Source organism: Myxocyprinus asiaticus, chromosome 40, assembly GCF_019703515.2.
Source record: "Myxocyprinus asiaticus isolate MX2 ecotype Aquarium Trade chromosome 40, UBuf_Myxa_2, whole genome shotgun sequence".
NCBI lineage: Eukaryota > Metazoa > Chordata > Actinopteri > Cypriniformes > Catostomidae > Myxocyprinus > Myxocyprinus asiaticus.
The window spans coordinates 2,018,084-2,042,328 of record NC_059383.1 but is presented as its reverse complement, the minus strand read 5'-3'; the positions used below and the strand labels follow the sequence as shown (position 1 = coordinate 2,042,328).

At 39.0% G+C, this 24,245-nt stretch overlaps 2 protein-coding genes and 1 pseudogene across 3 annotated transcripts; all 3 read right to left on the bottom strand.

Moving 5' to 3' along the window:
• Positions 1-656: 656 nt before the first annotated feature.
• On the bottom strand, positions 657-7,116 carry LOC127430495 (pterin-4-alpha-carbinolamine dehydratase 2-like; annotated as a pseudogene).
• Positions 7,117-8,334: 1,218 nt separating this feature from the next.
• txndc15 (thioredoxin domain containing 15) lies at positions 8,335-12,062 on the bottom strand. Its single transcript, XM_051680645.1, has 5 exons — positions 11,867-12,062; positions 10,241-10,617; positions 9,562-9,725; positions 9,334-9,464; positions 8,335-9,005 (listed from the first exon to the last, which is right to left on the bottom strand). The coding sequence occupies exons 1-5, from the start codon at positions 11,952-11,954 to the stop codon at positions 8,809-8,811; spliced, it is 957 nt and encodes a 318-aa protein (XP_051536605.1). The 5' UTR covers positions 11,955-12,062; the 3' UTR covers positions 8,335-8,808.
• Positions 12,063-16,616: 4,554 nt separating this feature from the next.
• Positions 16,617-22,929, bottom strand: c40h5orf24 (chromosome 40 C5orf24 homolog). Of its 2 annotated transcripts, none has more exons than XM_051680658.1 (3): positions 22,533-22,929; positions 21,600-22,204; positions 16,617-17,669 (listed from the first exon to the last, which is right to left on the bottom strand). In XM_051680658.1, the coding sequence occupies exons 2-3, from the start codon at positions 22,199-22,201 to the stop codon at positions 17,477-17,479; spliced, it is 795 nt and encodes a 264-aa protein (XP_051536618.1). In that variant the 5' UTR covers positions 22,202-22,204; positions 22,533-22,929; the 3' UTR covers positions 16,617-17,476. The 2 variants fall into 2 exon arrangements, with proteins under 2 accessions (XP_051536618.1, XP_051536619.1); XM_051680659.1 differs by having other exon boundaries at positions 22,664-22,929.
• Between the last annotated feature and the right edge of the window lie 1,316 nt (positions 22,930-24,245).

The window sequence follows — 24,245 nt, the reverse complement described above, 5'->3', positions numbered from 1 at the left end:
GTGGTGTTTCAAATCAGTCGCTTTACTCCATTTTGCTTTGGATGCTGCCTATGTAGACAGCAAGGCAGTTCACGAGGGTTTGAAACAGATCATCAGTGTTAATTCAAAACTGCTCTTGAATCTTCTCACACAGTATTGCAAGTGTCCTTGCTTCCAGAATTCACCCAAACACTCCTATGGTTTCAGCCAAGCCAATGACAATTATATATTGTGCATTTGTTTTAATACATTTTTTGTGTTTCGATTAAAACAATGTGCTTTAGAAAGACTTTATCCTTCAGTACATTATGTGTATTATAACAATCATGTATTTGATTGAAGTGTACACTTCATATGACAGAAACACAGACAGAATGACTGTAACCATGCATCTAAATAATAATTTACGAATCAGATATTTAATGAATATTGAATGAATCACACATGTCATTCCATCGCTTGCATGTCAGATTATGAAAAGTGATTAAAAAAAGCAACTCTAAGAATGAACAAGCTTACCTATTTTTATTAAGCAATATGATGCAAAAAATACAAAACTTTTTTTTTCATGCTGAAAATAAGCAAAACTTCCACCAAGATGGCATTTCACTCAAATGTCATTCTTAGTTTTTAATGTATTATGTTGTGGCCTTTAGACATTTTTTGTTAAGAAGCTGCTACAGGGACAGTACAACTTTACCAATGAATTTGGCCAGTCGAATGTCCTTCTTTGACAGTCCTCCACAGTAATGTGTAGTCAAAGTGATCTGGACCTGAAAGACATTTAGAGAGAAATGTAGTCACCATTAATCTCTGTTATACAAGAAATGGCGATGACTGCAGCGGAGTGGAGCTTGTCCTGTCCTGCCGCCACTTTCATAAAGACACAATTCACGTTCAAATTCCTTAAGAGCAGTCGCCTAACGCTCACTAACACACAGTCCCGTGTCATCTGCACTATGGCTTATTTCACCAAGAAAACGTTCACCAGCATTTCTTCCTGTGCTCCCCACTTTTCACATTGGACCTGACATGAAATGCAGGCTAGTGCACTACGCAGTGTGATTGTTTGCCGTGTAAATGCAACACTTTCAAAGGCACGTTGTGTGGGGCCTCTTGGGCACTTTCAACACAGCATATTCATTTTAAACATTTGCAAAGACATTATAAACTGCTGCTCAGGGTGAGGGGTAGGTGGCTCAGTGGAAGTTATTACCTTGTTATAAACATTGAACCACTCTGGATGATGGTTCATCTTCTCAGCTTGCAGAGCCACTCAAGACATGAAGCCAAAAGCCTAAGTAAAAGAAAACAGACTGAGAACTGGAAGGTCTCATTTTTTATTATTAATGCAGGCCAACTTCAAATAGTGCTTACAATGCTGACAAGTGTATTAACTCAGTTAGAAAGGAAAGTTGTAGTAAATGCACAAGGCTTATTTATGGTGAAAAATCACCAGTTAATTTTTGATAGGAATACAGGACAACTTCTTTATGTTCAAATGGAATAACAAGATAATGATAGCAATTGTTCCAGGCCACGAACCGACACGGGACTAAAACAATGAGCAGATTATAAGAGGTTTTATGTGAATTTCAAATAATGGCAAGGCTGACATGAGTGCATTGTGTGTGTTTACAAAGTTATTGAGTGAAGGGTCTGGATCATCATATTTCTTTGGCATTTGTGTCCTCCAATCAAAACCCATCCACAGTTATTCCAACCAACTACAAAGAGGGGCAAGTTAAACCCACAGCACTGGCTATTTCAGAGCAATTTCCCAACGCAATCTCAATTAAGCCTTTAAATACTTCCTTAGCTAATTAAGTCAACTGAAGCACCATTGTACACAAGCTATCTTTGCACACAAAACTGTGGGCTCGGCCAAAACTCTCATAATCAAACAGAGGTACTAAACAAAAAAATAAGAGGAAATTACGCCGAGTTTAGTGTATTGTAAGCAATTTGGGGAACTCATTCTCCAACACATGACGTAACACAATCGGCTATTTTATCAAATTAACGATCAAGGAAACCGTCCTGTTATCCATTTAAAGTGATTGACAGAATCCTGGAACTCGACTCCACCACCAATTTAAGCACCGAGTCTGTTTTTGCTCAACGTTCATTAAGAATATTGGCAGGGCATTTGTTTGAAACATTTCCTTTTTACAGAGCTGACCTGACAGGCAAAAAACAAGAAATAGGAATATGTGGAATCAAAACAAGCTTTGAATCTTCTTTAAACTCACTGTGAATTGTCACTTTTCAAGGAAGTTTTCTGAAAAAGACTGAATCAAAGACATACTGTATGGCAACGAGTTTTCTTTCATGAAGATAAAAGAGGGTGAAATCTTGTGTTATGTGCACATTATAGACACCTTTGCGACTCTTATGGAACAGTACGTCGGTCTGGGCTCGTTGCTCCTGACAGCCACTCACAAAAGGTCAAGGACCACCGTTCTCTGGCTCTTTTGTTTACTTTGTGTCGTGCTGAGCCAACGCCTCGGCACACAGCCAGTAATTTGACTTGACATGTAACAGGCCCTCATCTCAAATAATCAGAACCACCACCGCGCATGTTTCTCTACACGCCACTTTAGGGGCATTTTGTGCTATTACGCTGTGATTGTCATAAAAAGCTGATGAGACCGTTCTGACGTTGGAGTGGCATATTCGCTGAAATATGGCCGTAGTTTCAAACACATGTGCCTGCTATTTGCAGATCGGTTTTCTGTAGCGCAATATAGGGCTTACGGCCAACCGCTCCGCCAGCCGGGGCTAAATGCAGACAGATTGCAGTACGAGGAGACTTTCCAATCCCTCCACAGGTCTCCCACACAGCACGATCATCATGGAGCATCACTGAAAACTTGATGCAGTGTCAGATCAGCTTCATACCTTCAGAGTAAATGAGCAAGATTACTGGATGCATTATTGCAAGGGGAAGCAAACTGTCTTTGTATTATTTTCTCCAAATCTAATGGTGTTCTCTCCAGGCTGGATTTATTGCTGATGCAAACAGATGTATGTTGATGTGTGTACCGTTTAACTCTTTGATTTGAATCATTTCATTTCTCTTATCACAGAAAGGTTGGCTCCATTATTACTCTATTTTTACTTTTGAATTGACATTATCTAAACAGGCCCACATGGAATCGGCTCAGGTCAACAAATTTTCAACAAACCATCTTTAAACGCCTCAAAACAAGCACAGACAATGCACACACCATGTCTGCAGATTTCATCTGTACCAATGCCCTAAGAGCAAGAGAGAAAATTATTTATAACCTTTACTACCTAAAGACACACTGTTGAACTGAAGCTGCACAGAACATAATTAAAGAAACTCATCGCCTTCCATTCAAACAGCTTCAGAGCTTGATGTCTTCAGCAGCTTCTGCTTTAGTTGTACAGCAGGTCCAATAAAAGAGAGAGATCTGAGAATGTTTTGTTAAGAAGAGTCCCATGTGGAAATCAAGTAAATCTCTGAAAATGGAAGTTTGGGATCATGGCGCTGTGCACATTTACTCAAGGTTTTGAAATGGTAGATTCAGTCCTGAAGCACAAGAACAACTGTGCAGCTTGATTCATTGAAGCATCAAAGATAATTATGCATCAACAGTCATTCTGCTATATTTCTGTATTGTTTAAAATATCATAATCCATTTACCATAGAGTAATGTCAGCAGATTTATCTTGCTTGCATATTAAGAAAGAAAATTAAACGAGTTTGTGCTTTTTGTCTCAGATGAAACACTTATATAGTTCATCAGAAATTATCATTTTCTCATTATTTAATCATTCAACATTATGCTGTTTCAAACTCTTTCTGTGACTTTCTTCTGCGGAACACAAAGATATTTTAATGTAGATATGATGTCTGTTTGTCCATACAATGCAAGTGAATGGTGACCAAAATGTATATGCTCCAAAAATGACATTAAGGCAACATTAAGGTAATCCATAAGACTCCAGCTGATTAATCCATGTCTTCTGAAGTGATCCAATCGATTTTAGGTGAGTACAGACCAAAGTATCATTCATTTGTTATCACTCATCTGCAGACTCCTTGGTGTGTTCATGATTTGAAGCGCGATTACATTTCCTAGTGCTTGACGAATACACAGAACACTGAACATGCTTCTGAAGACATGGATTTAACCACTGGAGTATTATGGGTTACCTTTTTGCTGCTTCCTTTCTTGAGCTTGAAAGTGTTGGACCCCATCGACTTACACTTAATTTTTTCACAGTAAATCTACACTTTCTCTTTCTTCTTCTTTTGTTTTTGATGATTCACATTCTTCATAGTTCATTCAAATCACCCCTTACTGGGAAGGGAGGAGAATATATAGTAAAAAAAAAAGGGACTTAAATATTGTTCTGTTTCTCACCCACGCCTATCATATCACATCTGAAGACATAGATTAAACCACTGGAGTCATATTAATTACTTTTATGCTGCCTTTATATGCTTTTTGGACCTTCAGAGTTCTGGTCACCATTCACTTTCATTGTATGGACCTACAGAGCTGAAATATTTTTCTAGAAATCTTCATTTGTGCTCAGCAGAAGAAAGAAAGTCATACACATCTGGGATGGCATGAGGGTGAGTAAACGATACGAGAATTTTCATTTTTGGGTGAACTATGCCTTTAACTATACTGTCAGATCTTTTTAGAGATTAATGTTATTAATACATATGATTAATCATTGAATCTATTATTATATTGCTGTTGTTGGCATTTTATAAAAGCAATCAGCCACAAGAGGGCAGTACTGTAACTGCTGCCGAGGGACTGTGGTTGAAATTTAGCTTCTGGCTAATACTGTTACAATATATTTATTGTGAATTGTCCCTAAACAAACAAACAAACTCTGTTCTGCATCATGCCTTAAAGATTATGGTCCCACTTTATATCAGGTATATAAATATATAAGTATATAAATATTTATAACTACTTTGCACTTACAATAAAAAAGAGGCATTTGATACAATGCACTTAGTGTGTACATACTAGGGCTGTCATCAGAGCAATTCAAAACTTGATGTTGTTGCAAATCTGGGGAAGTCAGTGCAGCATCAGCTTCGGGCTGTACAGGCAATGCTCCTCGTCAAACCAATGAGAGCAACAGCAGTACAGCCTCCCACAGATGACAAGACGACAGCTGGACCGACCACAACTGAACCAGGCAGGGATCTCAAGGAGCGTTTGGCAAAGTGTGAAACTACATTTAACTTGACACAGCGTCCTAAACGTAGCATTTAGAGTGCAAGATGCTGTAAACCAGCGAGACATGATTTAGTCAAAGTAAGATGCTCCAAATGCGTTCATCTGACACAGACAGAACACGTCCTGTGAGCGACTGATGAACTCAACTGCAAACCTGAGAGCTATCTAGAATAGGCCAATAATACCCTTATGTTCAATGATATGAAAATAAAACAAACAATAAATTTACTTCTAAAGCCACTTTGTGTATTGTCTAATAAATGTTGTACTTGTGTGCTTCCGTAATAATGTAATGTATTTGAATTATTATATTTATGATATGTCTGTAATTTTTACAATTATTATATACTAAATTATGTTTATTTGGGGGCTTTTTCTGTAATTATTGATACATATTGATGCGATTAATTTATTAATATTGTACTGTTATTTTGGAGAGAAAACTCAGCATTTAAGTTGACATTGTATTTTGTTAAAAATCTAATGTCTCTAGATAATTAGCATCCATGGAAATCATTGTACATGTCAGTCTCCATCTATATGTGCTATCTAAAGTGCATAAAAAGGCAGCACATCAGGAACTACATGCAGGAGAAACAATGAAAATGGCTGATATATGTGCAAATGGAAAAATGTGAGGTCACTATTACAAGGAGAGGCAAACAAAGTGAAGAACAGAGCAACATACAGACGGACGGGACAGTTAGTGGATTGAAAGAAGCAGATGAAACATTTTAACCAATTTGATTGTTTGTAAAAGAAATCACTTTGACCAAAACTTCAATTGCTGCCAAGAGCAGCTCTGCTCTCACTCACAGTAATACAGACTGACATGAGAGAGCAAGTTTAAGGGGGATGGGAGTTTCAAAAGAGAAAATGGGCCGGTGAAGTGAGGCCGAGCACGTTAAACAAAAATAATAGAGGACACTGCTAACTAAACCAACTAATATCAAGATCATGCACTCAGGGATTCTGGTGAAATTCATGTACAAACGAGTAATCTCAACAACACACAAATAATTGGATCGGTTTGTATATTCTGAAGTCTGTTCTGGATACGCAGTGCAGAGAAAAGCACGCTTCTTAACAAGAGTTTGAAAAATGGAGTTTCACCTGCAACTAATAAAGTCAGGAAAACGTGAATTTGGGCATTTCTGATGGCAACAGATCCAGCTGTGTCACGCTGTAAAAGACATTTTGAACACATTGACCCTAAAAACTGAATAAACTCAAGGCCTATGTGAAAAACCTTGAACAAGTTGAAAGCAGAAAGAGTTCTGCTGATTACATACAAGAGTTTAGAAGAAAGGGAGGGTGACAGATCTAGTCACACATTGAAGGTTTTGAAGTGCAGCTCCTTGTAGAGAGCGTCCAGGTGTTGTATCGAATTGTGTTCCCCATCGGAATCTGTTTCCCCCTAACCCCGATAGGGTATGGGGTTATGGTTATGGTTAGGGTAGGTAGGGTACTGCAGGTTAGGGTTAAGGTCGGTAGGGTACTGTAGGATAGGATTAGTGTAGGTAGGGTACTGTAGGTTAGGGTTAGGATCGGTAGGGTACTGCAGGTTAGGGTTAGGGTCGGTAGGGTACTGTAGGTTAGGGTTAGGGTTGGAAGGGTACTGTAGGTTAGAGTTAGGGTCGGTAGGATAGTGTAGGGAAGGGTTAGGCTTAGGTTTGTGCATGGGGGAACGCATTCTGACAGCGGAGAATGTTACCGTCAGATACTGTTCCCCCCATACAGATCTGCTGCAGGGAAACAGAGTTCGACACAACACCGGTCGTCCACTTCCACCCATCCCGTGGCCTTGAGCTCCATGAGGATCCTGCTCTCTCTTGACCGGAGCGAGCCATTCTGCAGCCTGAACACATCCACAACTCCTGGACGTTACTTTCACATGCATGACACCACTCCAATCTTTCATCTAAAACTATCATTGAAGTCACTGTCAAACTTAAACCTAATAAAGTGAGAGAAATGTACTGAACTGAGTCAAAGTAAATAGTCTCTTGTGTCTTATAAGCAATATTGTGTAAAAGGTACTCTCATAAAAGGCAGAATTTGAGACTCACACTCAGCAGAGATGTTCTCTGAAAGATATCTATATGGACGTCAGAATATTACCTAAAAAATGATTGTCAACCTCAGGAGGTATATATTATATGTAGTATTTTTAAATTCATTTGATATGAGATTCGCCATTTTTTGCAACCCTGTTACCAGAAATTTTGTAAATGTCTACAGTTCAAACCCTGATTTGTGCGATTTTTGTATTTACTAGCAGCAGCAATAATAATAATAAAAATTACATTTACCCATTCTGGCATTGTGTTTTTTATTCATTTATATATATATATATATATATATATATATATATATATATATATATATATATATCTTTTTAGTCACACAAATGTTACCCTAAAATGAACTGACCTGAAGCGATCACTCAGTAAAGGATAATTTAGGACACAAACACACAAATCTAACTGACTGCACTTTTAAAGTAAATCTAACTGGCAGAGCACCATTTTAACACTGCAGCATGTTTTTAAATCTATTTTTTAACTTATCACAGACTAGACTACAGTCTCTTTGCGCCATCTGTTGGATTTCACTGCAAAATAACCAGTGGTCCATTACTTCCTCTAGCTGCTAGCAGAAGGATGGCGATTAAAGAATTTGCTTGATAAAATAACATTTTAAAGACAATTTGTGTCCTTGAAACACCCTGAAATCAAAATGAGTTATGTTTAGCCCATATCTACTAGCTTTATGGTCATCTATATGCTAGTGTGCTTCTAAACGTTGACAACATTCACTTGTAAGAATGCCTGTATGTATACATGTAGATGTATGAATTTCTCTCTGCGGGAATAGTCAGCCAGAAAAATTACTTTCAAATGCTCTGTAGAACAAGAATGTATGTCTGTTTTTCAAATGGCATAAATAATGCCTTTGCAGGTCACTTTGAAGGGAGGACTTTCATGGTAGCCATACAATTGGCTTCTATATTGTTACTGCACTAAAGACAGAAGAAATTATAACATATTATCTAGAAAATATTTCTTCAGTATTAAGTAGACAGATATAATATTAGATATATGAACCTGAAGCTAAACATTTTCAATTAAAATGTATTTGTACAATGCATTACACTCTACAATCACAAAACAAGTACAATGTATTCTTGAAAGTATGTACACTGCAAGGAGGGTGAGATAAACACTTAAATAAGAAACAGTTTTTGCACAAAACAAATAAAAAAAAGTGGATTTGTTTTCATTTGTTACTGTTAAAATCTATGGCTGTCAATAATCAACCACATGATTTTCGAGCAGTGTTTAGAAAGCAGAATGAAACAGTAATAATGTCAAATGTTTTTTTCGCAGACCCCCTAGCACCAGACATTGCTTTAAAATGGAACTGAGAAAGTTTCATGTAAAGATGTGGTTTCAAAACAACATGTATTTTAGCTCTGGGTGTTGACTGCTCAGAAAAACATTACTTTCTATACTTCTTTATTCCATTCAAATCACATGACACAACCGGCAGATATTGACAACAGTCAGGTGTAAAAATGCAGCAGCACACTTTATTCCTGATGTTCATGGTCTTGTCCTGGTATGAGCCAGCGAATGCTGTCCGTACACAGGATGGCATAGAGCGTAAAGCCCGAGATAAAAAGAACAGAAAACACAAAGAGCCAATCAATGCTTTTCATGGGAACTGCCAGCAGAGGGCCCAAACGGTCTTCATCCTGCACAGCCTGATCTGGACTTGCTTCGAAACCTGGAGAATGGTGGGAAAACGGTGACTAAACAGTGACTGGAGAGTACATACAGTATACTCACTCTCACTCACACACTCACTCACACACACACACACACACACACACACACACACACACACACACACACACACACACACATACACATACACATACACATACACATACACATACACACACTCTCTCTCGCTATATATATATATATTTAAGAATAAGAAAAATTTAATTTGTGGATTTGTTCATCCAGGAATCATTCATTATACAGATGAAGAGTACAGTCCTTATACATGAGTAAATGAACAACAGAGCAAGAGTACAAAAGTGCCCCACCTGTCTGGTTTGTAATGAAAGACGTGAGGGTTTCTAATGTTCGCTCTGTTTGGTTGAATCTAGCCATTGGCTTGGCACCCTGAAACAGGAGTATATTGGGCACGGCCACTGTGCCAAAGCGTGTTGACAGACTGTGAAAAGAGCCAGAAACACAGACACACGTTCAGCAGTTTACATGACTGGTGTGACGGATCATCAGAGAGTAAACATCAGTACAGTACTGTTGACCTGCTGTGTTGGGACGCGTCGAGCGCCAGGAAGAACATGGAGGGAAAGACTCGCGGCAGAGCGTTGAAGTGTGGTGCGAGGTTGGCTGAAAACTGACACCATGTGGTGTAAAAGAGGACTAGTGAACACTCTGTGCTGTTCACATGCAACAGCTCCATCAGATCCTGTCAGAGAAATCACATTTCAACACTTACTGCCATAGAACACATGTAATGATCAACAATACAGAGAAATACAGAGAAATACAGTCTGTCTTTAACAGATTATTAACAGCTCTCCTCAAACAAGACCTTAGATGACGGTTACTGAGATGAAGCGAGTAGTATTCAGCTGGTCATGTGATTCTAACATGGCCGCCCCATGAGGAGACCCTCTCCATGTAGAATAAAACAGCTTTTATAAGGTTACTGATATGACTGAAGTCTTCATCTCATGATTTTATACAGATGTTTCAAAATTACAATTCATTTCATTAGGAGTAAAAAAAAAAATGACTGACTGCACCTTTAAAATATGCTGTTTCTACTCTTATAATGCATGACTTTAATTCAGTTACTGACTACAGTTTTAGTCATGTTATTTGTAATGAGTACCAGATTACAGTTCAAAAGTAATCGGACAATGGAACACCACAGTATTCTGGTGTATATTACCATGTTACCATATCACCTGCGATTACCTGAGATGCATTGAGCACCTGCACTGTGAAGCGCTCGATTCCTGTTATGTTCCTTTTATCACAGTTGACTTTGTACGTCTTGGCCGTATCAGTGAGGTTCTGGTTCTTCATGTCCACGGCTTCTGTGTGAATCACTCCTGACAGGATGAGCTCAGGTGCTTCTGAATCGCTGCTCTCCTCCACCTCACACTGTCCATCAACACATACTTCTCCCAGGAAGGACTCGTGCACGTCTTTAGGAATGAGATGCTCAATCCCTGGAGAATGAGCTGGAGGTTCGGTTCCCATCAGCGCATCTGCGATCTCTGCTGTCTTGAACTGTCTCTGCGGCTGTTTTTCTACATCTGAGACTCTGAATTCAGGGATCTCATCGACATCTGCATTAGAAAACACACACAAAACACATGCATTACCTACTTTACACATTTTTGAGCAATGAATTTCCATGACTTCTCCATGCCCTTTATAGTGCCTTGTAACTAGTAAAAAAAAATTTTAAAAAAAAACTTTAAAGCCAACGTGTGTAATTTCTGTGGCATTAGTGCCACCAAACACAGTTTCAAAAATAATCACTGTTTACAAACAGACTCCAGAAAACTCCCCGTCTTCTACTGGTTGTAGAAACAGACAGTCCCGCCCTAAACTCATGCCACTGGTCGAGACAGTGCTGTTGTGTCGGGTTGGACAGGCCGCTCAAATAAACAGAGGAAACTTTACTTACACACGACAGACCACTTCGCTAAAATGAATCATTCAGATTAATTTGTGAACCGGTTTAATGGATTCATTGAAAAGAAATGGACAAATTGGACTTTGTGAACATGTTTTACTCTGAAAAATTTTAGAACAGAGCATAAATAGAAACAAGTACATCAGTCATTGACAAATAAGGTTGGCCAAGTTTGTATAAATGCATTCTTAAAAATAAATAAGAATATTTAAACACTTTCCCTGCACACTGAATACACCACATAATACACAACATACAGTCATAGTCAGTTTTAAGTTTTCAAACATATTTTTCGAGGTAAAATATCATGTATATTTAAGTAACGAATATCAAGAAGTTTTCAACAAAAATTTAAATTGCCTTTATATAAAAACTTATTTTTAAAACATATTTAAATGTTTTTTTGTTTTTTTGTTTTTTTTTTTGGAAAAAAATATGTCCATCATAGAGGATAAGAGGCTGTTCAAGTTATTGTTCTGTATTTTGACATAAAAACATAACACTTACAAAACAGAGCACTTACTACTGCACTTAATGTACAAAAAAATCCTTGTCTGTCTCTTCTGTGCTAGTATCTTTACAACTCCAGCCATTGTGAGATTTTGGCAGTCCTATACTGCAGATGTTAAACACTGTATGACATATTACTTGCTATGTGTCTCATTTGTAAGTCGCTTTGGATAAAAGCGTCTGCTAAATGACTAAATGTATATGTAAATAATAGATCCGGACAAAAAACGAGCGTGTCATTGACCCATATTCCGTACAGAAACGTCCATGATTAAAAACCATTTTAAAACTCCCTGATTTCCCGAGTTTTCTCGTTTATCTCTTCTGTCAATGCTGATGATGTTTGAGTTATCAGTGTGTGTTGATGTGTGTCAGTGTGTTTGTACCTGAAGCAGCTCCTCGTGGAAGCAGCTCCGCGATAATTAACAGAGCCAACATCACACAGCTGCTGTATCTGCTGGATGTCGAGTTCATTTTAGCCTCAATAATGAATATTTTGAAGTGAATTTAACTCATGGCTCGTGATGACTCTGATGGTGATATTTTTATTCATCGCTCGTGACTAATAAACTTCCGGTTCACGCACATCCTCTACCAGAGCCCTTCTAAGGAGGGTCTTCATGCTTAGTCTAAAATAGCATAACGCGGCGATCCCATAGAAATTCTTATGGAGATAAAACAGTATCAAAACATCTCACAAATGCACACGACAATCCACAAATACACGCAACAGATCCACATACCCACAAGGCAAATGCACTCAACTTATCCATGAACACACAACAATCCATAACTACAAGCAACAGATCCAGCCATCTGCTCAATCCACAAATGCATGCAACAGATCCACACACGCACAAGGCAATCAAGTCCGCGGAACAAGAGTCTCAAAACAATCCACAAATACAAAAGCACATACATGGACATCCTTGAGGCAGAATAACAATGGTGAAGGTCTCAGTATTTGTGTGCACATTTGAAGACTGTAAGTCTGCAGAGACAGCATTGTATAACTTATATTTGTGCATTCTGATGTGTGCATTTGTGAATTGAGCTGATGTGTGGATCTCTTGCGTGCACTTGTGGATTGCCTTGTGCGTGTGTTGATCTGTTGTGTGTGGATTGCTGTGTGTGTGGATAAGTTGAGTGCATTTGTTGATTGCCTTGTGTGTATGTGGATCTGTTGCATGCATTTCTGGATTTTCTGGGCGTGTGTGGATCTGTTGTGTGCATTTCTGGATTGTTTGGGCGTGTGTGGATCTGTTGCATGCATTTCTGGATTGTCTGGGCATGCATGGATCTGTTGCGTGCATTTTGGATTGTCGTGCACTTGTAAGTTGATTTGATACGGTTTTATCTCCATACACTCTATGGCAGTACACTGGCGAGGAGACAAGAGGCTGTACTTTTTGAATGGATATCTATTGACGAGATGCTTCAGTATGCTGAATAAACTGCTTTTGTGAGGAAACAGCTCATCACTTAATGAACTGACCACCTGTACGTTAATCTTCAACATGTTTAACACTAAAAAATTCCCTTTTGAATGAACTGTGTGTGTAGTTTACTACGATAAATTTGCTGATTTTTAAAAAGAAGACACGGACCATTTTGCGACAGGTATGTGTCAGTTTACGACTTCCCCATTCATTTATATTGTGTCCACAAATGGTGACTTACTGTCGTAACACGCTAGTTGACCGTTACGCTCGTTCCTGTGATAGAACCGCGGAGCTTCTCCAACATGTTTTAAGCGCTCTACCGCAGAGCGCGAGCTGCAGGGGGCGCGCGACGACTCACACACGAACTGTGGCTTATGGCAAGCCAAAAGGCTCATAATACGCTATAGACTAATCGCGTTTTCATCCAAAACGGCATATTTAACGGCGTTTTAAACGAATTTGGCGCCGTAAAATACGCCGTAGTGATGGCAAACGGCGTAAAAAAACGCCGTATTTCACGCCGTTTTCCTGTGTGTGAAAAGCACCGCTTTAAACGCCGTTTGGATTGCCACACGACGCCGCTTAAAACACCGTTTTGGTTGCACAATTACGCGCGTTATTTGCGGCGTTTTCCTTATAGTATAACGACTCCCGCCCGCTGATTTCCACAGCCAGTAAGTTTGAACTGTTCTCACCCAATCAACAATGAACTGAGTCAGACCAGACAAGTTCATCGCTGCCAAACAAATGTGCCTGTGTGAAGTAACTTTGATATAGCCTATTCACCTCTACTAACATGAAAAATATTAGTCTGCTTTCCAAATGAAATGCTCGCACCTCTTTGTCAGGGACGATTCTAGGATTTCAGTCTTAGGAAGTTCAGCCTCCAATGAGGGTATATGATGAAAATATTTAATATCTTTTGCAGTATTCCACAAATGCATAGATTCACTTGTGAGCAGAGGTGATTTAATGAGATCACCTTAGATGGGATAAGACTTTATAAACATGCATACTAACAGTAAAATGACTGTGGCTTAGAGATTAAGTCCAGTTCCTTTAGTGTGAGACTATGAAAGAGCATAGGTTTGAATCTTGCTTGACTTATTTTTTTTAAATTTTATTATTATTAATAAATTACAGTGTTTGTCAGTTGATGTATATCGGTAAGCATTCCGTATTTCACACTGTGTGTTTATATTACATTGAATATTAAAAGTGAGTATCTTACTTTTAAAATTTAATGTAATATAAACACAGTTCACCATTTTCAAATAGCAAAACATATATGTATATTTGTTCATTGGAGACTTAAGGGCAGAATAATTAACTTAGATTTGAGGAAACAATATATACTATAATATAATATAATATATAGAGTTATAGTTGTACCCTTGCCCCCTCAAAATGGGGTAAAAGACTCCCGGGGGTATCTTGACCCAAAATATTAGGTAAACATACTATGGGGAGGGAGTAGAAGTGTGTGTGTGTGTGTGTGTGTGTCTGTGTGTGTATAATTTTGTGGCTGAATTATAATTAATTATATGAATTAGAATTAAGGCTATACCATTACACGCTGGCACCTGCTAATCAGGTATACTTCTCTTTGTGTGGGATTGCAAATTTGATCATAATTAAGCACAGACATCCCAGCCTTTTGCGGTATAGTCACAGTCCATACCGCGATTTAAGTTAGATTCATTTTGCAGCCTATTTTGTTTCGTTAATTTTGATTCGCACATTCCACGAAAAGATGCGCTTTATAGCTAATCCATTTTTATTTTTATCCACTACAGAAATGAAATCATATGGCCCCACCCAGGGGCGAGATTGGGGGAGGTAACCCCCCAATGTATAGTTGAACAAACCACAACATCTACATTTACTAAATTGGATCCTTTTAGAAGTAGTAATTTGATTTTAAGCAAGTGATTCTCATTTACTTTGGAAATGAACTCACCTGTGGTGAGCTGACTGTGCCTGCAGTTTAAAAATGATGTTTTCAGTCAGTTTGAATAGATAAAGTGACTCATTCTCCTGTTTTGTATCACATGTGTGTACTGCAGTGAACATAAACAAAAGAAAAGAAAACCATTTCAGATTATTTTCTGATTTAAATGGATATATTGAGTTCTGAATAAAATACAAAGGTTCTATAATATTAACAGTGAAATAAAGATTTGTGGAGACCAAATACTAAATTGTGGATTATTTAAAAAAAAAAGTGTGCCAATACTTTTGGCCACATCTGTAGTTTAGCAGCATAAGTTTTGTTCTTGTTGAAATTCCATTCCATTTACGGACCAGTCATTTACCACACATATCCAGTAAAAATGACACAATTTTCCATTTTCCAAATGTAGGCTATTGGCTACTTTAAATAAATGCATGGTTAGTTATTGTTTTGATTATTTATTTAATAAATTCATGTTTTTTTCTAACTTCTAATCAAAACATGAGGTTTTGAAATTTCTATTTCTTCCTATGGCCTACTCATGTTAAATTAAGAAAAGTTTGTGATAGTTGAGAAAAACGAGTGCCCATTATGCATTTGGTCTAAATACGAAAAAAAGATCGACAATTATCGACAGTTGTTATATTCAGTACATTTTTGTAATATGAATTACAATGAAAGTTTGAAAACAATAAGTAGCCTATCTGTAATAATACATTTTATACAGTGAAAACGTTAAATTACAATAACGAGCATTTGGCGCCCTTTATTGGCATTGAGCCACATTCATTCTTCTTTTAATCTGCATGTTTATAAAGTCTTATCCCATCTAAGGTGATCTCATTAAATCACCTCTGCTCACAAGTGAATCTATGCATTTGTGGAATACTGCAAAAGATATTAAATATTTTCATCATATACCCTCATTGGAGGCTGAACTTCCTAAGACTGAAATCCTAGAATCGTCCCTGACAAAGAGGTGCGAGCATTTCATTTGGAAAGCAGACTAATATTTTTCATGTTAGTAGAGGTGAATAGGCTATATCAAAGTTACTTCACACAGGCACATTTGTTTGGCAGCGATGAACTTGTCTGGTCTGACTCAGTTCATTGTTGATTGGGTGAGAACAGTTCAAACTTACTGGCTGTGGAAATCAGCGGGCGGGAGTCGTTATACTATAAGGAAAACGCCGCAAATAACGCGCGTAATTGTGCAACTAAAACGGTGTTTTAAGCGGCGTCGTGTGGCAATCCAAACGGCGTTTAAAGCGGTGCTTTTCACACACAGCGTGAAATACGCCGTTTGCACTCACTATGGCGTATTTTACGGCGCCAAGGTCCGTTTTGGATGAAAACGCGATTAATCTATAGCGTATTGTGAGCCTTTTGGCTTGCCATAGTGACTGGCTTATCCAGAGGTGCGTTGTGAAAAGTATCACGCGTCAGCGCTGTCACTGTCTGAACAATAATTCACCTTCATCTGAATAAAGACACTAAGAAACTCTTGTTTTTTGTCCTCTCTTTCATTTAAGAAGTTCTTGTTCCAGAGAAGAGACCCAGCATGATTTATTGTAAGTTGACAAAAGGATTATACTATTATTATTGTACAAACATATAACACAAGCCTTTATTAATATTTTTTCAGTCAGTTTATTACTTAACAGTTTGAAAATCCTACACACATGCAACAAGCGAAAAGTCATTGCAAATCCTAAAATCACTCATGTAGAGGCTGATAAAGACAGATAAACTTTCTTGTTATATTTGTAATTGTACAAACAAGAGTTAGTGAAAGGACAAGTGCTTTTAAATAATTATCATTTACATCCACTTGTAAATCACTGATTATATCAATATTTCTATACAACACTCATTGAATAGCCATTAAAACTTCTTATGCCCATGTCAATAATGGAATAGATCAATTAACCAGAAAGAAGGAAAGACACAATGTTGATAAGAAGAATATTTTCAAAGTGAATGAAAGAAAGAAAACGTAACAAAAGCCCATCAATATCACTGATTCTACGAACATAACATCTGTTGTGAATGCTGTACACCGCTACATACAAGTGCACGTCTGAATATCACTGTCAGACAGACAATAAGAACATTTACACATCACTAGTTAACAAGAGGCTGAAAGCATTCCCACATACTGATAATAATCATCAGAATCAAAAGAGTCAATACAATACAAAAGTCACAAATGAAATTAAAGCTAACTGGAGTGCATGTTTCTTGTTTTTCAAGCTCACTAAGACTTATACAGCAGAATCTCATCTGAGTGAATATGTGGAAATCTGTGATCCGATCTGAAAACCCCACTGTGCATGCACACATTATAATAAGTCATTGTGAAGAAAAGTTCTTTGGTGGAGTGCCAGAATTGGAAAAAGATTTAAAGGACATCAGTATTGCACTCAATGTATGTCCGCAGCACCAGCATTAGTGTAGAACAACACCATTTTTACACAGGACATGCCATGGACAGTCACTGAGGTGCTCGAGTATATTTACACTGTAATGATGTCACGGTGTCAGTGTTCAATGATCGAGTGTGTTGTTTGACAAATTAAGCGCACACTCGTAACAGACAATCATGAGTATGATGGCAGAGCACTATGGAGCGGTAACGGCAGGGCGTTTCTTGACTGACTGTCATCTGGACACAGCGTGGGTTGGGAAAAGGCCTCCGATGACACCATGGCGATGGGTGGCTGTGTTTTGTGGTTTCGTATGGGGAAGCCGCTGAGGAGGAACGGCGGCGCTTGTAATAACATTTTTGATGTTCTAGACAAAATCAAAAGCACACATTATTCAATGAAAAACTGCACAGACAGTTGAAATATTCAAGTGTTTTCATTGAAGCAGACAAACTTATTTCCATGTACCTTAAAGCTGAAGTGTGTATTTTCTGTTAATATGCACAGATAGTTATAAGTAGTAGTAAGTAGTAATAAGTAGTTTGTCTCAAAAACTATAAACACTGTGTCTCTGTTCACTATAAAATAATCATCTGAGTGACCCGTCCAGCTTAACCAGTGGCGTGAGTTGGGGGCGGGACTATCTGTTTGTGTATTCAGCGGCAGACGAACGAACAAAGAAAACTGTTTGCAAATAATGTTTGTTTTTGTAGTTCCATTCGGTGGTGCAGAAATCACACACTTCAGCTTTAATAAAAAGTGAGCATTTTAGGTATGCACAGAACATAATAAAAGTGTTAATTCACCCCAAAATTTAAATGCATCATTTAGTCACCAATATGTAGAACTCTGAAACTGTGAAACACACAGGGAGATTGTCCACGCTAGAGCTGTCAACTGGGCAGAGAAACTAAGTTCGAATTTTTACCTTAAATATTTTCAAAATTCTAATAATATTCGAATTTTAAAGTCAGATGATTGTTTTAAATTGATGTTGTTTCCTTAGTCCACAAGAGGGTGTATTAAATACATAAAACATTCAGCACCGTTATATTATTGCATAGAACATTCTTATCCTGGCTGTTAAAAAAAGAGCATTTCATTTTCAACTAATGTACATAAAATAAATAAATATATATATTTTTTTATTTCAAATGTTTAGTCAAAAGTAAAATGCTTCAGTAGACAGTTCACATGGTGTTACACTTGCATTGATTCCTATTACTCCAGACTCAAGCTTCATAATAACAGGGAAATACCACATTGTTTTTTGTTCAGTACAGTTGTATATAGAGTAGCAATATTCTCAGATAGCAGTGATATTTGGCTGAACTCGGTGGTGAAGCGGCTCAGACTATGAGCACAGGCCAGGGGCTGTTCAGATGGAATACAACAGACTGGAACCGAACGCGAGGATCTCGAGACACATATTTCCAAGATGAACATTTTTCCTGAAAAAGCATTTAAACAACTCATTGCTTAATCTGAGAAGCACTTATAAGAGAGCAAGACACAATGGCCAAGTACCTCCATCAGCTTTACACCGAATGCTTTTGCAACAATCCTTTGTTTTTCTATGTAAATGTGCGCTAGACGAACGTCTTTGTTTTTCTTTGTTTTTGTTTATTCAGCGTCTCGTGCAGGAGCACTGTTTTTAGATGCTGTGTCTAATTAAAAAGAACTTTAAAAGCATCTTGAGACACCTGCTTTCTGTTAAACTGTATTTGTTGCGGCGGTGTCTAGCCTTTTTTTGCGCAAGAATGCGATCAATCTGAAGTCATCATCAGTGCTTGGCACAAATCCAAAATTCAAATACACAGTTTTAGCATTCGAATGTGCATTTTTCTCTTAAATTCGACAAATATTCAAAATTCAAATTTTAATTTGACAGCCCTAGTTCACACTGCTCTTTTCTATACAATCAAAGTGAATGGTGACTGACATTGCATTAAATAACAAAAGAGCACTGTAAAAGTATCTTAACAGTAGTCCGTATGACTGGTGTGTTATATTTCAAGTCTTCTGAAGTCACACGCTAGCTTTGTATGAGGAGCGTACATGAAAATCTTTCCCTCTGCTGCAAATCTCAAATCTTATCGCGTTTACGTAAATTAAAATCTATCGCCTCAGTCTCAGTTGCCACAGTCAATCCGCGCATTTTATCACGTGGCTTGTTGAGCGCGTTACCGCGGAGACTCCGCATGTGGAGGCTCATGCTATTCTCCATGATCCACGCACAACTTACCATGTGCCCCACTGAGAGCGAGAACCACTAATCGCGACCACGAGGAGGTTACCCCATGTGACTACCCTCCCTAGCAACCGGGCCAATTTGGTTGCTTAGAAGACCTGGCTGGAGTCACTCAGCACACCCTGGATTAGAACTCGCGACTCCGGGGGTGGTAGTCAGCATCAATACTCGCTGAGCTACCCAGTCCCCCTATTTATGTATACATTTAAAATATGAGTTCATCTATTTGCATTTCTGTGACAGCTGAAGGGTCTACAACATTGAACAAGGAGGAAATCTAGACAATATTATTATTATTATTATTATTATTATTATTATTATCTCCCCAATTTGGAATTCCCAATGCGCTCCAAGTCCTCGTGGTGGCGTAGTGGCTCGCCACAATCTGGGTGGCAGAGGATGAATCTCAGTTGCCTCCGTGTCTGAGACCGTCAATCCTCACATCCTATCATTTGGCTTGTTGAGCGCATTACTGCGGAGACCTAGTGTGTGTGGAGGCTCCCCACTATTCAACGCGGCATCCATGCACAACTCACCATGTGCCCCACCGAGAGCGAGAACCACACATTTTAGAAACCACGAGGAGGTTAACCCAATGTGACTCTACCCACCCTAGCAACCGGGCCAATCGGTTGCTTAGGAAGCCTGACTGGAGTCACTCAGCACGCCCTGGATTCGAACTTGTAACTCCAGATGTGGTAGTTAGTGTCTTTACTTGCTGAGCTACCCAGGCCCCCCAATAGACATTATTTTGAATTTGTTAAGTGGAAAAGCAAAAATGTTTCAGTTAAAAGTGTTTTAGAAAGAAACTCAAAAGTAAAGTAATTCGTAATGTGTACTTTTTCGATGAAGTAATCAGTAAAGTAATCTGATTTTCATTTTAGAGAAGTAATCAGTCATTTTTGGTGGATTACTTGTTTTGAGTAGGGATGTACATGGACAGTCAACATTTGGTTAACCGCTCGATGCGGCACTATTCGAATACCAGAATCACTATTCTGTTATTCTACACGTGCAATAGAGGTGTTCAACCCAACCCGAACTCGACGAGTTCCAAGAAACCGTCGGTTTGGGTCAGTTTTTCAAGTATAGGGCAAGTTATGGGCTGTTGGAACATGCTTTTCTGTGCATCTGGGCTGTTTTTCTGTGTACTGTTAACACGCGCTGGACGGGCGTTTCCTCTTTCAGCGTCTCACTCAAGATCGACACATTTTTAGACACCAAGTAAAGTTAAAAAGAACTTAAGTAAACCAAGTAATGTTTCTCGAAACACATGCGTTGTCCTGCGTTCTGAAGATGTTGAGAACACGATTCAATTTTGTTTTTCACCGAGTAAAGTTTCAGTGCTAGATAAACAGTAAGAGTGTTTTTTGCCCTTTTGCTCTAATGTGCATATTTACATGCAATAATAGTTAGACAAGTTCAATGCCATTTGATTTCAAACTGTTCAAATATCAAAGCACCCTGAAGAGGCTATTTATCCACAGCAGTGTGACTCCACGCATATGACAATACTTGCGTTCGCTGCCTCACGGAAATGTGAACCTGCCCGGGCAGCGCGTCTATACAGCCACAAAACAGTTTGATTCTTTTTTATTTAATGTGAGATTTTATCATTTGAAGATCTATGTATTGTACTATTTAGACTCATAGCTCACTGTGCACTTTATATGCTGCCATTTTGAGGAAATTCCATTGCAATACACGCTCTTTATTCCCACATCTCAACGGCTCACGGTTAACCAGATGTTAAAAATGGTAACCGTACACATCCCTAGTTTTGAGTCACTCATCACCAATTGCATTTAAATGTTTTGAATTGATCGCATGGACTTCTTTTTTCCCATTTGACTGCCCCTGTCCCCATTCACTTTTTTACTTCAGGCGAAATAGCAGCATGTACATTCTGCTAGACATCTACTTTTGTGTTTTACACAAGCAATATGGGCCTTGAATGTCATGAGGGTGAGTAAATAATGATGGAGATTTCATGTTTTGGGGTGAACTATCTGTGTAACGTGAACGAACAGAAGAGAGTGACTTTACTCTTTCTCGTTGTCTTTCAGCGGCGCTTCACACTCGGTGGATTTGTGCATGACGCTGTACGGGAACGCCGCTCCGCTGCAGCTGCTGTAGCTCAGCTTACTGAGGCGGGACTGTCTCTTGATACTGCCAGGTGGGCGACCGGGACTCACTTTGTACCCCGCGGCCTTGGTTGTGCCTAACGGCCGCCCCGGGCTGGTTTTAAAACCAGCGGCTTTGGTGGTGCCCAGCGGCCGGCCGGTGCTGGTTCTGTAGCCAGCTGATTTGGTCGTCCCTGCTGGCCGCCCGCGTTTACCAGATCTGCCCGGCACTGACTTTTTCTTAGAGTCGCCTCTTTTTTCGCGTCCCTGAAGAGCGGCGGACCCCTGCGGCTCCTTGCAGCAGTCTGGCCTCTGGCAGGATGTGGATTTGGGAGGTTCAGTTGATGGGTTCAGGTAAGCGAGGCACAGCTGTCGTGAGCGTGGAGGAGCTGCTGCAGATGAGTAGAACTTGGTGGAGCACAAGTCAATGTGTCCCACTGAGAGTCTTTCATCCTGGACTAAACACGCCGGCCTGCCGCTGAGACAGAACTCAGTACTGCTGCTGCTGGACACCTGACGCATCATATTCTGACAACACACACACACACACACACACACACACACACACTTACTCTGTTCATCTATAATCACACACTGTTTATATTACTGATCCAGAATATTTCATAAAGACGACCATGCATCAGTCAAGGATGTTATGTATTTTGTGATGTAAGCATGTAGATCTTTATATGAAATGTAACATAATAAAGGCACAAAGCCCCTTTTGTTTTCCTCATGTATCTCACACATAACACTGTGACAGAGTCAAACGGTACATTTATTGCAGTCAATACACATTTTTGTCCATGCAAACTGACACAAATATTATTTTTAAAATCATAATCAATAACTGTACCTCGTTTTAATGCAGATGGCGGAACACAAAGGGTTAAATCAGGTTTTTTTGTCCCATTTTGGTGCTATGGATGAATTTTGGCTGTTTATAATCGAAGCTCATCGATTGAATTAAAACAAAATGACGTTCACCTTGATATTGATCAAATGTGTCAAAGTTTCCTTCAAAATGTAAGAGATGCTTTAGCAATGAACGGCAGCCATTGATATTAAATATTAAGAAAGAAAGAACAGCGCGCGTGCGCACTGAGTGCTGGCGCATCAGGAATAGAATAAGCGGCCCGGACGCTGATCAGGAACGATATGTCTAAATAACGAGTGTCCTATTTTAACTCTTCACGGTGTATTTTTAATTCAATGTCTATACAATTTGGTCAGTGTCATTATTCAGGTGTAAATTACTGTTCCAACAGCTGCTGAAGAAGTGCGCAAACGCGCAGTCACATGATTCCTGTTACTTTTCACAGCACTGCTGAGGAAGAAGCAATCACAGTCGCTCGCGATTACTGGATTAAGGATTTTGACAATCAAGTAACATAGATTGCTGGGAACAGAATCCTAATTGTATTTCGGGTACCAATCTTTTTAAGTAATATATTTAAACGATTACACATTCAAGTGTACAAATTACTCAAACAAGTCAAAACACTGAGATTTGAATGCGCTTCACTGAAGAACACGGGATTACTGAGGCGCCGAGCGCCCCCTGCAGGAAGAACCCGTCTGTGCCTCATTGGACAGCCTACACGTTTAAATAAGTGTGGTGAGATACAGGTGCTGGTCATATAATTAGAATATCATCAAAAAGTTGATTTATTTCACTAATTCCATTCAAAAAGTGAAACTTGTATATTATATTCATTCATTACACACAGACTGATATATTTCAAATGTTTATTTCTTTTAATTTTGATGATTACAACTGACAACTAAGGAAAATCCCAAATTCAGTATCTCAGAAAATTAGAATATTACTTAAGACCAATACAAAGAAAGGATTTTTAGAAATCTTGGCCAACTGAAAAGTTGGAACATGAAAAGTATGAGCATGTACAGTACTCAATACTTAGTTGGGGCTCCTTTTGCCTGAATTACTACAGCAATGCGGCGTGGCATGGAGTCGATCAGTCTGTGGCACTGCTCAGGTGTTATGAGAGCCCAGGTTGCTCTGATAGTGGCCTTCAGCTCTTCTGCATTGTTGGGTCTGGCATATCGCATCTTCCTCTTCACAATACCCCATAGATTTTCTATGGGGTTAAGGTCAGGCGAGTTTGCTGGCCAATTAAGAACAGGGATACCATGGTCCTTAAACCAGATACTGGTTGCTTTGGCACTGTGTGCAGGTGCCAAGTCCTGTTGGAAAATGAAATCCGCATCTCCATAAAGTTGGTCAGCAGCAGGAAGCATGAAGTGCTCTAAAACTTCCTGGTATACGGCTGCGTTGACCTTGGACCTCAGAAAACACAGTGGACCAACACCAGCAGATGACATGGCACCCCAAACCATCACTGACTGTGGAAACTTTACACTGGACCTCAAGCAACGTGGATTGTGTGCCTCTCCTCTCTTCCTCCAGACTCTGGGACCCTGATTTCCAAAGGAAATGCAAAATTTACTTTCATCAGAGAACATAACTTTGGACCACTCAGCAGCAGTCCAGTCCTTTTTGTCTTTAGCCCAGGCGAGACGCTTCAGACGCTGTCTGTTGTTCAAG